Source organism: Ictidomys tridecemlineatus, chromosome 2, assembly GCF_052094955.1.
Source record: "Ictidomys tridecemlineatus isolate mIctTri1 chromosome 2, mIctTri1.hap1, whole genome shotgun sequence".
NCBI lineage: Eukaryota > Metazoa > Chordata > Mammalia > Rodentia > Sciuridae > Ictidomys > Ictidomys tridecemlineatus.
This window is the reverse complement of record NC_135478.1, coordinates 113,441,608-113,456,601: the sequence shown is the minus strand read 5'-3', so window position 1 is coordinate 113,456,601 and position 14,994 is coordinate 113,441,608. Positions and strand designations below refer to the sequence as shown.

At 49.9% G+C, this 14,994-nt stretch overlaps 1 protein-coding gene across 4 annotated transcripts; it reads left to right on the top strand.

Annotated features, from left to right (window-relative positions):
- The first annotated feature begins 42 nt into the window (after positions 1-42).
- Ccdc157 (coiled-coil domain containing 157) lies at positions 43-14,115 on the top strand. 4 transcript variants are annotated; one of them, XM_021721161.3, is made up of 11 exons: positions 43-214; positions 5,811-6,069; positions 8,124-8,295; positions 8,985-9,630; positions 10,314-10,391; positions 10,760-10,950; positions 11,546-11,722; positions 11,880-12,048; positions 13,088-13,227; positions 13,617-13,705; positions 13,794-14,115. In XM_021721161.3, exons 1-11 carry the CDS (start codon positions 169-171, stop codon positions 14,038-14,040), a joined length of 2,214 nt encoding a protein of 737 aa, XP_021576836.2. In that variant the 5' UTR covers positions 43-168; the 3' UTR covers positions 14,041-14,115. The 4 variants fall into 4 exon arrangements, 3 of the variants coding, with proteins under 3 accessions (XP_021576836.2, XP_021576837.2, XP_040147956.2); XR_005736678.2 differs by lacking the exon at positions 13,794-14,115 and having other exon boundaries at positions 11,880-12,151; XM_021721162.3 differs by lacking the exon at positions 13,617-13,705.
- Positions 14,116-14,994: the final 879 nt, after the last annotated feature.

Below are 14,994 nucleotides of genomic sequence, written 5' to 3'. Positions count from 1 at the left end.
CGGAGGCGCGACTGGCGTACTTCCGGTCCCTCCCCTGGCTATGGCGAGCTTCCTGCTCCTCCGGGTGGGTACGGCCGCACGCGGCATCGTTGCCATGGCAACACTCTTGACGCTAGGCTAGAGTTTTCAAAGGATCGTCAGAGCTGCAGGCGCCCTGGGTGTAATTCCATGAGCCAGCTAGACGCCGAAGCTAAGGCCAGGACTTCAAAGACAGGTGAGATGTTCCACATTACTTTCGGGACAGCCGCCGGTCTAACCTCGCGGCCGTGGTTGTTGCTTTATTCCACAGGCCAGTTCCGTGTTCCCATCGACCCCGCCTTACAAGGTTCCCGCTCGCTTCCTCAGATTTGGCATCTCCTGGTGGAGAGCCCCGGCCACTTAGTTCCACTGGCTCAAAACTCCACCTTCTTACTCCTTTAGACTCTTTCGCTTCAGGCCCACTTCCTCCAGGGCCCCCTCTCAAATCTAACATCCTTAATTCACACCCGTGGGTCTACCTTTTCTAAGTCCCACCCCTGCCTTCCTTAGACTCCTCCTCAAGCCCCACTGGACCCTCTCAGATCAGGTCAGGTTCTGACCCTGACTCCCACAGGTTAGGCCTTGCAGACCGTACTCCTTGTTTTGCAGAGACACGCTTCAATCGTGCAAGCTTCTCTCCCTCTGCCAAGATCTTCTCATCCATGTCCCCTCTCCTCTCAACTCCGGAATGCAGGGAGCTGATTTAGAGCCCTTGCTGGACTTTAATTTTCTCGTCTGTGAGATGGGGCAGTGATAGGAAGAGTTTCTCTCCCAAGACTCTTTCCCCTGTCTGCACACTTTACCTTATTAATGTCATTGTTATTATTAACGTAGAACGGTAATGATAGCTAGAACCCATCTCAATGGCACGTGCTTGTAGTCCCAGCTACCCCAGAAGCTGAGATAGGAGGATCACTTGAGCCAAGGAGTTGAAAACCAGCAAAAGAGCAAGACCCTGTAGTAAGTAAATGAATAGAAAGCAAGCAAGCTAGGATTTATTAAGTATTTACTGCAAACCAGACCCAGTGCCAAACACTACATGGGTTAAATCACTTGTTCCTTATAGCATCCTATTTATAGATAAAAACCATGAAGTTCAGAGTTGATAGGTGGAAGTCTAAACTCAGGCCCATCTTCTCTACCAGTGCAGATGGTTATTCTTTTGTCTTTAGTCAAGGCTGGGATCTCTTTGGTGTCCCCAGAGATCCAGGCAATTAGCAGTTTCAGGTTAGAGGATGACAACTGCCATGTAGGTAGTTTAAGAGTTTCTATAGTGTTTTCATGGTGGTGACTTTGAATTTCAGTGAGTACACTGGTTGGAGGTAGGCATAATCTTTACCTGTAGTATAAGGGGCTAGTTCTGAGAAAGAGGAGGGGCCTGAATGTTGAACAGGAGTGAACAAAAGGCTCTTGCCTTTCTCTGGGAGTCAGAAGTCCACCCTGTGAACTAAGTGCTTCTCAAATCACACATCTGCATAACCTCAGTTTTCAAAAGAAATGATTAAAGATAACCTTGGATATTCATATTCATTCATATTCTCTTCTCTCCTCTCCCCCCCCCTCTCTTTCATGCTGGGGTTAATCCAGGGCCTTGTGCATGCAATGCAAGCACTCCACCACTGAGCTATATCAGCCCAGCCCAACCTTGGATATTCTTAATGCTTTAGCTTTTGCTGCTACTTATCTGAACCAGAATCTAATGGGAGTTGGTATCCAAGATGACCTGAGATGGCTGCTGGAGTAATTTGATGGTGAACAGACCTGTGTTTCTTGGTACCTTCACCAGAAAGCTCATGAGTTCTAGGACCTTTACCCCTGAATTTGCTTCCTCCTGAGTTGGGGCTTTTTGCTTTCTTTGTTTATCTCCTTCATGCTCATTCCAGGAAGGAAACCCAAATGTTGCATTCTGTTTTTCTTCTCTGTTTCCACTTCACTCCTTAGGGACAAAAATCTCTTAGGCAGCATTATCTCCCAAGAGGCAGTTGCCAAAGCAACACATGTATGCATCTTCCTAGCCTTTGAGTGAATCTGACACACCCAAGTTTACCCTCAGAGACCCTCAGATATAATTGTTTCCTAGAGGACAGATATCTGTATGTCCTGCTCTGTTTCTTGTCTCCCCCCTGACCCCATACTGAGGATTGAACCTAGGGGTGCTCTACCATTAAGATAACCCTGGTTCATTTTTCATTTTGAGACAGGGTCTTACTAAGTTGCCCAGGCTGGCCTCACACTTGCAATCCTCCTGCCTTAGCCTCATAAATTGCTGGATTACAGGTATGCACCACTGTCCCTAGACTTGATACAGGACATAGCAGTATGGATACTTAGTCCCTGTTTGCTGAATGAATGCAGCATCTGATCCTCTACATCTGCATTGTACAAAACTGTAATTACCAGCCCATATGGCTTTTAAGCATGGAATACTGGGCTGGGAATGTGGCTCAAGCGGTAGCGCGCTTGCCTGGCATGCGTGCAGCCTGGGTTCGATCCTCAGCACCACATACAAACAAAGATGTTGTGTCCGCCGATAACTAAAAAATAAATATTAAAAAATTCTCTGTCTCTCTCTCTCCCTCTCTACCTCTCTCTTAAAAAAAAATTAAAAAAAAAAAGCATGGAATACTGTCTGATGCAAATTGAGATGCTCTGTAAATAAAGGTCAAATAGACACTAGGTAACTTTATTTTTATTTTTTGTTTTTGTACAGGGGATTGAACCCAGGGGTACTTAACCACTGAACCACATCTCCAGCCCTTTTTTTATATTTTATTTAGAGACAGGGTCTCACTGAGTTGCTAAGTGCTTTGCTAACCTGCTGAGTTTGGCTTTGAACTCAAGATTCTCCTTCCTCATCCTCCTGAGTTGCTGGGATTACAGGCGTGTGCCACCATGCCCAGCAGGTGCCTTTTTTTGTGTGTGTACTGGGCATTGAACTCAGGGGTACTCAACCACTGAGCCTCATCCCTAGCCCTGTTTTGTATTTTATTTAGAGATAGGGTCTCACCGAGTTGCTTAGCTTCTCGCTGTTGCTGAGGCCGGCTTATTCTCCTGTCTCAGCCTCCCAAGCCACTGGGATTACAGGTGTGTGCCACCACGCCCGGCTGACTTAATTTTTAAAATGTGAAAAAAAGTCTTAATTGTATGTTGAGTTCATGTTGAAATAATGTTTTGAGTATATTCAAGTAAAGAAATGTTGTTAAAATTAATTCGCCACTTTTTTTTACTCTTCTTAATGTGGTATAGGAGAGAAAAGGTAATATCTTTTCCTTACCCATCACAAGGGTTTTGGCTGAGGACCCTATAACTAGGACAAATTAGCAATAGAAGAGCATACCAACTTATTTAATTAAAGTTTTCCATGACATGCAAGGCTTTAGAAGCGAAGACCCAAAGACACCAAGACATCTGTGTATTTTCATTCACAATCATCCTGATATCACAGTATGATAGGACAAAAAGGGAGACACTTAGCAAGGACTATTTGTTCATATTTTTCTTGTCATTCTTGTGTGACATTCTTTCCCAATCTGCTATATAGGAGAGGACAACTGCCACACCAGGTCTTTAGGAGAGAAGGGAAGGAGGAGGTCATTGAATGACCTCTCTAGGCTGTATGGCCCATTTTAGGGAAGAAAGATGAAGGGAAGGTGAGAAGGCTTTCCTGCTTCTGTTTCTCAGTTTCCAAGATGCCATATTTTGAGATAGGGTTCCTGTACCCCATAAGTGGCAAGTACAAAATCTAAACCCCATATGTGCCTTGCATTTTATTTATCTTAGACACTGCTGCTATTGAAAGAGCATGACCTAACAAAAGAGCAGAGATGTTAGATTCAGAATCCCAGCTCCCTAGGAGACCTTAGGCTAGCCTCTTAGCTTCCCAGAGCCTAGGTTTCCTTTTCTATGTAAAGGAGGGAAATTCAGTGAAGTAGGGCACAGTAGGCTGTTTAATCAAAGCTAGTACTATTGAAGCACACCCATTGTGTTTAGGCTCAAAGCATGCATCCCACCCACCCTTTCACCCCATTTCTCCAGCGCCTTCTTCCTAGATAGCTTCCAACCCACCCCAGGAACTCCTGCCTGACTATGTACTCACTCACTCTTGCCTTCATCCATTCCCAGGTACTGAAGGGCAGCTTGAGGCCAGTCTTGCAGCAAATACAGGAAGCCAGGCAACTGAATGAGACCCAGAGTATAAGAACCAGACTCAGTGGGTCACTCCAGCACTGTAGGCAGACACATGTGAGAGGTGAGGGCAGAGCCCAGTTCTCTTGGAGACTGAGTTCCCTTCAGCTATGGAGTATCATCCTCAGGTACCTGAGCTTCCCAGCACCTGTGAACGAACTGGTCCTCAGGCCTCAGCCCAACTGGTCAGGTCATACTCAAAGGACAAGGTCTACACACAGGGAGACAGACAACTGTTACATACAGATATTTAATGATTCCATTCTGGTGGTGGCATATGCTTGGAAGAAAAAGACAGGGTGCTAAAAACAATGTATAACAGAGGACCTCACTCAGCCTGGGGTTCTGGAGGGCTTTCCTGAAGAGGGGACATAGGGGTAGAAATCTGAGGGAAGTATCTTATCTAGAGGAAGTATGAGATATGGGCACATTCTGGGTGATGAGACCAGGAAGTGTTCCAGTCCTCAGTGCTAGCTGTTGTGACTTGCTTGAGGCCATGAAGCCAGGAAGAACAAGGTTGGTTAGAATAGGTCTCCATACAAGTTTCCAGGTTTTCATCTCTTACACTTCAGACCTTATTTTTCCCCAAAGTCAGTGCATTTTAAATTTCCTATGTGATTTTTTTTCTTTATTCAGTACTCAATCATTCATTTGCCAGTAAACATCTATAATGGGCAAGGCCCCAGTTGACCATGCTGAAGATACCACAATGACTATTGACACAGAGAGGAGGCTATTACAGCAGTGAGGGATCAGGGCTGATTTGGGATTATCTAACCCAGCCTGGAGGGTACTTTGGGTAGCCTTCCTGGGTACCCTCAAGGATGAAAGGAGTTAGCTAGGTGACAGGAATCCGATGGAGAAACATGATTCAGACTGGGACAGATGAGCAAGGATTCAAAAATGAGTGTGCAGGGCACATGACTGCTGCTCACAGCTGATGGTGGAAGGAGTGGAATATGGCAGGGTAGACTATGAGGTGAGGAATGCGGCCATTCTATGGCCCTTGGGAGAATATGGCCTTCTCCCAAGGGCCATAGAGCCATAGGGAGTCCTGAGGGGTTGTTGGCCAGCTGATGTGGTCAGATAGAGTTTGGTGCAGATCTCTTAAGCCAAAGTTGATCAAATTACAGCAGCAGATCAAAGTGTAGGACTGCCAGAAGCTGCTGCATTAGTCTAGGCAGGAGATGGCAGTGGTTTGGTATATCCCAGCACTCCCTGTCATGGTGTAGCTATAACTCTTTAAATTGTCCATACCCCTGTTTGAGAGTTTGTCCTAGGAGGGAAAGGTGATAAACACATTCCTGTTCATAGCTGTATACACCCAACATTTGGGCCCAGCATTTGCAGGCTTTCAGGAAGTACTTGAGAAATAATGGGATAGGTAGGGTGGGTACAGGGTTGGGTGAATGAGAGGGAGGCTGGCCAGGCCACCCATAACCAGGTCCTGAAAAGTCTGTTACTTAGGGATTGGGAACAGACTTCTCCCCAAGGTCAGGGGCAGAATTTTGGCTGAGAAGCAACCAGGAAGATTAGGGTTTTCCAAAGATTCCTTCAGCAGCAATAACCTAACTTTGACTAACAGGGTTTCTCTCTGCCCACCTCAGGAGCGGTGGGGATGGCACATCTGTTGGGCAGCCAGTCCTGCATGGACAGCCTGCGCAAGGACCTCACTGATCTGCAGGGTGCTATTGTGGATGTGTTCTCACGTGCTGGGCCTGTGCGCTTCCCCTCCTGGAAGTTCCCTGACCGTGTGGCCTGTGACCTCGACATGGTGGCCCTGCTGGAACACTATGACCATGTGCCAGATGATCCCGAATTCACGCAGCTGTCCCATGCAGTGCTGCTAGAGCTGGTCATTGACAGGTGAGGGCCTTGGTAGAATCTGGACATCCCTGGATGCTAGCATCTGCCCCTTATACCAGTTGCAGCTGTAGGAACCCCTTCTAGAGGTGGTGAGGACATGGGTAAAAGAATCACCATTTACTGAGTACCTGTCAGGGGCTACATCAGCTCAGGACCCTTGAAATGACCTCACCTTTTTATTGTGTTCAGTGCTGTGCTGTCCTATTGCCTCTATTATCAGGGAGTTGCCACCTACCCCTTTCAGTCCTTGGTTCACCACAGTTCTAACTACTGTCTCAGGGTTTCTGTGTCTGGGACTCTTTAGCTATTGCTCAGAGTTTCCATCCCAGGCTCTTTTTCCTGGTGTCTTGTGGGCTGTATTGTTCCCTCTACACATCACAAGGCCAGACATGGGATGTTTTTCCACTCCCTGGTCCTGCTGGGAAAAGGCTAGTGGATTCCCTACAGCCCCCACCACTTCTACACTGTCATTAAAGTTAGCATGACTGGTCTGGGGATGTAGCTCAGTGGTAGAGCCTATTGGCCTAGCATGTTTGAGGCCCTGGGTTCCATCCCCAGCACACACACATACAAAACAACAACAATTAAAAAATTAATGTGGTCATTAGCCTTCTACTTCCTGGAAATTGCAACCTAGGCTCTTGGTACTCAAAAAACTTATATGACAGTAAAGCCATGGGGGCCTGACAGGCAGCAGGGATGTTGCAGCATGACTCACCCGGAAACAGAGAAGGCAGGATTACTACTCTGAGACCTGGTGGAGCTGTAGGTAAGAAAGCACCATTTGTAACCTATAAGAAGCCAGATAAATATGAGTCTAGAACACACCTTCCTTCTTCTGTGACTGTGCATTACGCATTATCCCCCTGTTCAGTGCTCTACCCATTCCCTGCTGGTCTGACCAAGCCCCTCTCATCTATCAAAGCTCTGTTGACCCATTCCTTCTCTGTGAAGTTGTTACTGAAATGCCCCCCTACCCACTTCAGGCCAAATTAACTAGAGCTTCCTTTGGGCTCCTGTGTATATAAAAGTAACTCCTGCCAGAGACCACTGGACCTCAGACTCAGACTTGCCTGGGAACCCTGACCTCTAGCCCCCAGTGTGGCATTTAGATGTACTCAGGTCATTTCAAGGAATGGAATCAGAGCTAAGGATGAAGACAGCACAGCATCTTCCACCATTAGGGTCTGTCTGAGCACAGATTGCTGTGCCAAGGCCATGTTCTACCCTCTTTCCAGATGTGTCCCCATTCCCCATTGCTGCTTGGCACAATGCCAGGCACCACTGTCCCCAAGATACAGATGGGGCAAGGCCAGGAAGCAGTTGGCATCTCCTCCCCAAACCCCAGGGGTTTGGGATACCTTTCCTGCATCTGAAATAAGAAAAGGTCTCTTATCTTCCTGCATATGCTGTGAATACAATACCTTTTAAATAACTCCATATTCATGCAAATGTAAACTTATCTTTTCAACACCCTTTTTTCTTAAATTAATGCCTGCCTCTAATTTTGAACTTGGAAATTAGCACAGAGACCTCATCCCAAGTCTCCCTTGTCATAAAAGTAGGTCAGCCTGTGGGAGAAGCCCCTGACTACACTCAGGAGGCTGCACTGTGCATCTTTCCTGCCCTGCTCACCCTGTGGCTGTGGAGGGCCTTGACTTCTTGGGGTCTCAGCTGTGTCATCTGTAAAGATTCTAGAGCACTTGATATAAGGTAGTTGCTCACCCAGAACTTCCAGGCACTCAGAATATACCTTATATGTAGCCAGGCTGGCCTCCCTGAGTTCCCTGATCAAGTTCGGGGAACAACCAGGCAGAAGGGCTGCCACCAGGAGGCTCCTAAGAGGCACATGAGCTGAGCTGGGGGCCAGGGAGGGCTTCTTGGAGACAGTGGCCACTGAGTTGTCATTGAAGCTGACCCAGCAGCAGATTCAGAGACTCTCCAAGTTCCTGATGCCTGGGCCGCTTTCCCAGAGACTGAAGCTGCCAGTTGTGTGGTGTGAGGGCACACTAGCCCATCTTGATCCTGGCCCACCATGGCATCTCTGCCTACAGGCTCCTGCTGCTACTTCAGAGCTGCGCCAGCTACCTGGAGAACCTTGGCTCAGGTCAGACAATGCCCCCTGCCCAGGCTGCAGGGCCCTGCATGTCCGTGGGGCTCACAGTGCGACGCTTCTGGAATAGCCTGCTAAGGCTGGGCATGCTCTACCAGCAGGTGGCTGGCCAGGTGAATGGGCCCCAGCCCCCAATGGTGATACCCCTCACACCCTGCCTCAACTTCAGCTTCCTAGTGTGCCACTGTGTGCACTGCATCCTTCATTGACTCCCTACTGCTCACAGGGAGCAGGGTAAACTCTGCAGCCTCCCAGTCAAGGCCCACATGGCGCAGCAGTTAAGAAAGTAGGCTTTGGTCATATCTGTGCTTCCTGGCTCTGCCATTTACGCCATGGGACTTTAGGAGAATCCTACCTATTCAGACTCTAAGTTTGTTCATCTGTACAGTAGGGCTAAGATGAGGCCCCATGTGGTATGGGTTATCCCATAGTCCTCCAAACCATCTGGTAGGGAAGGACATCTGTCACCATGAGGAGGAAGAAATTAAATGAATGGTGATAATGACATGGCGGCAAGCAAGGGCCCAGTAATTGGCTGCTGTTCCTGTCACTGTTACTCTCCCAATACCATGTATATCATCACATCAAATTTGGGGTGAGGGTGGGGGCAGAAGAAAGGAAGCCTGGGCTTAGTAAGCTGAGTCACAGGAAAAGTCACATTTTCTCTTACTCCTGTTTTGTCAGATATCATTTGAGAGTCTGAGCATTGGGGCAAGGCTGTTACAGAACATCCCCAGGGAACTGGTCACTTCCCAGGCCCATTTCTCTCTCACCTGCTTTCCCTTTCTTTTCATAACCCCAGAAAAGGGCAAAACAAGGAGAGACTCCCATCTCTAAGCCCACAGCCAAGGGAGAGCCAGCCAGGAGTCCTGAATGTATGACTGCCAAGTTCATCAAGCCTCCCTCCCCAACATCAGGCTTGACCCATACCTACCAAGGGCCACAGAGAATCCCTGTCAGAGTCTCCTTGAGGTATCCAGCTGGGACATCCAAGAACACCAAAAGCGTCCAGTCCCAGACCATCGAGACAGCGCTGGTACCCTGTGATGCATGTACCAGTGTCCAGGGCAGCCTTTGGGAAGTGGGCAAAGTGGTCATCAGCCTGTGTCAGAGCCAGAACTTGCCCTCATCCTTGGGTCAGTTCCAGCAGCTGGTACAGGACAGCATGGGGCTCAGGCCACTACCAGCTGCCACCATGGGCCACTGGGCAACAGAGCAGAGCAAAGACCTGGCACGCCTCAGTAAGCATGTGAGCACTCTCACTCAACTTGTTGGGCCCCTTAGGGCCCAACTGGAGGAGGCTGAGGGACAGAAGGATGGACTGAGGAAGCAGGTGGGCAAGCTGGAGCATGCCCTGAAGCAGGAGCAGGGCGAGCGGCAGCGGCGGGCAGAAGAGGCTGAGCAGCACATGGCCCAGCAGGAGTGTGACAGGCAGCATTTACTTGCAGGTCTGTATCCCAAAGGCTGGTATTCAGTGCCCATGGGCTCTGCTAAAGTCTTGCCATGGACACTTTCTGAGGTAGACCCTGACACAGCTTGCGTGGAAGGAACCTGGCCTGGGGAGTAGGCAAGGAGGAGAAGGTAGCAAAGAAGAGCATGTCCATCCAGCTGGTGACACTGGGAGCAGCTAGAGCTCAGTCCCACTGGGGAACACCAGGAGATAATGGATGGTACATGTGCCTCAGAGTAGTCCCATCAGAAGGGGAGGGAGCTAAGATATTAATCCACTTGCTCCTGGAGGTCATTGAGGGTTACTTCTGGGGAACTTGTTCCCCTAGTATTTTCCCCTTAGTGGAGCAGTCTCTCTGGCTTTGACCAAAGAGATACAGCTCCCAGCACTGGAGCTTCTCAGTATCCTCTGATGGTTTGAAGCCTGAGGAACTGGGGCAAGTCCAAGCCTCACCATTACTTCCATGGAAGGCACCAAGGCCTAGAGAGGTATAGGCACACAGCAGCCAGCCAGTGAGAAGCAGGTTGGGGGCTCAAGCATCTCCCCAGGGCTTCTTTGGCAACATCTGGTGGCCTCTTCCACACTGCATGGCTGCCTCTGCTCTGCAGCATGCATTGGGTATGAGGGCTGATGGCTAGTCCCAAAAGACCCTTTGAAGGACCTCTCTCTCTGCTGCTCTAGAAACATGTGACCTAAAAACAAAGGTGGCCACCCTAGAGGAGGAGCTGAAGCAGCAACAGGAGTCCATGCAGGCAATGGGTAAGGAACCCCATTGCATGTTACCATGCCATATCTCAATCCAGTGGTGACTGTACAAGCATCCTCCATCTCTGTTCCCTGAGCTTCTGGGGCAAAGAGAAAGGGAGGGTGTACCTGACCATCCACACTGTTGGGCGATGACCTGAGTTGGGGTACTACCTCCTACCCAGAAAGTATCTTCTGTTTTCTAGACCCACCTCATTGGGGTCCAGAGCTACATGTTGTGGCTGAGAACACAAGCCTAGAGACATAATGTGACCTCCCATTGGGTCCCATCTTGGGTCAGAGGTAGTCCAGGGTCTCCCTCCCAAAGGCTCCAGTGCCCTACCCCGCCCCCTCAACACATGCTTGTTCATTGGATCCTGCAGAAGCAAAGACCCAGCAGCTGCAGGAGGAAAGTGAGCGCAGGGCAGTGGCTGAAAGGCAGGTGCAGCAGCTGGAGGAGCAGGTACAGCTGCTGGCAGGGCGGCTGGACAGTGCTGGCCAGCAGATCCGCTGGGCCAGCACAGAGCTGGACAAGGAGAAGGCCCGTGTCGACAGCATGGTTCGCCATCAGGAGGTAAGACCCTCAACCAGGCACTGGGCTTCAGGCTTTGCAGTCCTTTTGTTCTTACTCCCTTCCACAATAGTAGGCAGTACATACTCCTGTCATTCCCATTCATGCATGGGGAAACTGAGGCTCGGTGAGATTAAGGAAGCTTCCCAGGCTGTACAGCTAAGAGGCAGAGCCAGACTCAGCACACTAACAGTGGTTCTCACTGCTTTACAGTCAATGCAAGTCAGGCAGTAAGAGTTTCAATGACAGGCTGATATGACACTGGAGGAAAAGAAGAGAAGCCTATTTGCCAGAATTCCTCTTCTAGTAGGGACTGTGTATGACTGAAAAAAATGTGTGGGAGCGAAGGCTTCCAGGGTCAGCCAATTAATTGCCTTACAAGGGTGGAGGGTCTGCAAGCTGGGGACTTGAACTGGATCTGGTTGGGTGTACATGTCTGCTGTCTCCCCTCTGCCCACTTTCCCTCTATGTATGTGCACAGACCCCTGTACACAGACTCATGGCACAAGGGAAGGAACTGGGAGGGTTGTAGATACTAGTCCCATGTTGGCCTAGACTGGTGGACCTCACAGCCTCCCTGCCCATCCTTCTCACCTAGTCCCTGCAAGCCAAACAGCGAGCCCTGCTACAGCAGCTGGACATCCTGGACCAGGAGCGTGAGGAGCTACGGGGCAGTCTGGAAGAGGCCGAGGCCCAACGAGCCCAGGTGGAGGAGCAGCTACAGAACCTGCAGAGCCAGAGGGAGCAGGAACAGTGCCAGCTCCAGGCCCAGCAGGTGAAAATGGGCAGGGTGAGATGGGGGGGGGGCTTCCCTTTCATCAGAGGAACCTCTAACCTGTTAAGTGTCTGTGAGCCTGTCCTATGTCTGGAGGTGGGGCAGTGACCCTAGGGGAGCCATCCTGGGACCAGATCTGAACCTCTCCCTGCCCCAGGAGCTACTGCAGAGCCTGCAGCGGGAGAAGCAGGACATGGAGCAGGTGACAACAGATCTACGACTGACCATCTCAGAACTGCAACGGGAGTTGGCGGAGCTGAGGGAGCGAGAGCGGTTGCTGGTGGCCTTTCCTGACCTACACAAGCCCATGGAGGCCCAGATCCCAAGTAGGGTCCTAGGAATGCTGCCAAAGACATTGTTGGGCCTGAGTGGGCAACTAAAGACTCACCTTGGCAGAACACTGGGCCTGCAACTCCCTCAGTCCACAATGTACGTGGTAGTGGGGAAGGTGTGACAACTAGAAGTGCAGACCTTAGAGTCACCATGACAATACATAACATGCTTTATGTGTTGTCCACCGCTTGTGTAGAGGGGACATGGAAACCCAGAGGTGAGGTGACTGCCTATGGTTGCTACAGCAGAATCTAGAAATGGATCTAGCTGCCTATAGTGCATGGTTTTCACCACATCACGTGCCAGTCCTTGCTCAGCTTTTCTGTGTCTCCCTTTCTGGTTCTCTCCCCAAACCATACTACAGAGCTGGTTCCAATAAAACACAGCCCCCCACTCTCCAAAGTGCTAGAGCCCATGCTCAGGAGTGCTATGTACCCACATTGGCACAGGATTAAGTGTCAGGCAAACGGGTTCTTTTCTCCTCTCAGCCCCTAACAGCCCTTTAAGACTCTGGAGTGAATCCTGTCACAGAGCTCTTGGGAAGATGCATTGTAATTTAGCTGATCATTATAAGTGATCATTTCTGAGCATTAAGTGACAGGCCCTTCTGAGGGCAGGAAGCTTCTTTTTCCAAACCAGGAAACCAGAAATCAAAGTGGGCAGTAACTTTCCCAGGTTTACACAGCTGGAAGCAAGCATGGGAAAGAACATCCAAGCTGAATTCTTGTGACTTATCCAGGGCTGCCTGGATGATTCTTAGGACAAATTCACTGTATTTCTGGCACAACAAAAACAGGTGACCTTGGAAGGGATTCTCTCTTTCCCTTTTGTGGTGCTGGAGATAAGAGATCCACTCTTTCATTTTTTTGCCAAATCACTGTGAATTCGAACAAGGCCCTAGGAGAATGAAGATGCAATGGATGGGAAGCACAGTGCATTGCCTAGCTCCAAGCCTGTCCTGTTAGGTCCTGTCCCATTGGGCACAAGAGGCAGACCCAATGTGGTGGGGTCCCAGATATCATGTCTCCACAGACTCTGGCAACGTCACAGATGACATGGAGAGGCAGGTGCAGGCCAATGACATCCGTATCCGGGTCCTGCAGGAGGAGAACGGGCGGCTCCAGTCAATGCTGTCCAAAATCCATGAGGTGGCCCAGCAGGGGGCCCTCAAGGTGGGTCTGAGAGGGTAACCCTTTGGGACTTGGAGGAGGCCTCTACCCATTAAGATCTTCAGGTTGCCTGGGAGCCTGCTGAAAGCCATCTTCATTTGGTATTTAAGCAGTGCTTTTGTGAAACTTCACTCAAGGTGTGAGGATGTTAAAGTTCCAGTGTCCTCTATCTCCAAAAACCCTTAGAGACTTTTTAATACCATCAAATGTCAGAGGAACCTTCCCATATATACTGCCTGCCTGAGGGTTTGCTGCTGAGGAAAGCCCTGGACAGCTTCCTAGGTCATACCACTTAGTGGAAGGAACTATGAGTTCAGGCTTTCCCTCCCTGTTTCTACTAAGATACCCTCTTTGTACAGTGGGTAGGGTACAGAGCTTGGCCTTCTTTGCAGATGATTCCACAGGACCAGCTCTGGTCCCCTCCCAGCAAGGGAACCCAAGGAGCAGCATCCCGGGCCCAGGCCCAGAGTACATCCCCAGGGTGAGTGAGTCTTTGTCAAATGTAGGACAGATGGAGTGGTATAGACCCCCTTGCTCACAGGGGATTTTGTGATCTTGTCTTCCCTCAGGCCTCTAGGCAGGTGGCACCCTCCTGGCAGCAGGACAAGCAGTGCAGGCAGGACTCTGCCAGGCCAGTCTCGAGCATCCCCACCTCGGCAGTCCTCCACCTGGCCCAACAAATCCTCCCTAGAGGACATGACCCACTCTGCCATCTGTACCCAGAACCCCATCCGGACCTTGGCCAAGCTGAGGAGGAGACTGTCACCAAGCCGGGGCCAGGGTACTGCAAACCAGCCCCAGGAACCACCCTTGTAGGCTGTGGTAGAGGTAGGGATAGAGGACAAGTAGCTGGCAACTCCCAATGAAATAAAGGCTCAGCCATCTAACCAAGATGATCTTGGCCTCACAGAATGGCTAAACTGGACAAAGAGTCCTTCCTTCCCTGCCCAGACTGGAGGCTGAGGCCATACCATGCAGGTCTTCAACGAGCAGAGACCTGGCACTGTGGGCCATCAGTAGGCAGGAGCTTCCCGACTCCCTCTTGATAGACTTGGGGAAAGGAGAGCACATCACAAAGAGAAGCTTCTAGCACCTGGGCCAGGTGAAGAAATCTTACTATTCTCACAGCAAGTACCAAGGGGTAAACCTGGTCTCTATCTTCTCTTTGTTGCAGAAGTAGTCCAGGCACCTACAAAGAGGAAGATCAGGGTGTGGGGGATGTACAGGGGAAAGACCAGTGAGGGCATCTGAGGCAAGCAATGAGTCAGAGGCTAGGATGCTGGCTCAGGGCTCACTGAGGCAAGCAGAGTGCAGCAGTGCCTTCAGCCTCCCACCGTGGCTCTGATCCTGGGTCTGGGGCATTAAGGACCCAAGAACACCAGGCATTCATTCACAGAGGAACTCCATGCCTTTAAGAATTGGTTATGAAGGATTTCTCTTAAGTCCTGGAAGTCAGAGCCTCAGGAGGGCCACCAAAGGCAGGGCCAGGACTTTTGTCCCCTGTATTGAATCCCCTTCAGGTATCAAGTGTCTGACTTCCTTTTTTCTTCTACCAACCAGAGCAAACTCTGCTTTTAACAGGCCCAGGTCAAGGTCAGGCTTACTTGAGTGCTTTTCCTACCTTAAAGTCAACTGTGCATATAACATAAGCTAATCATAGGGGTAAAATCCCTTAAGAGTCACCATTCCAGAGACAATACAAGGCATGTTCATGACAAGGTAGGAATGGGGGGGACCTTAGGAGCCATGTGAGAATTCCACCTACCACCA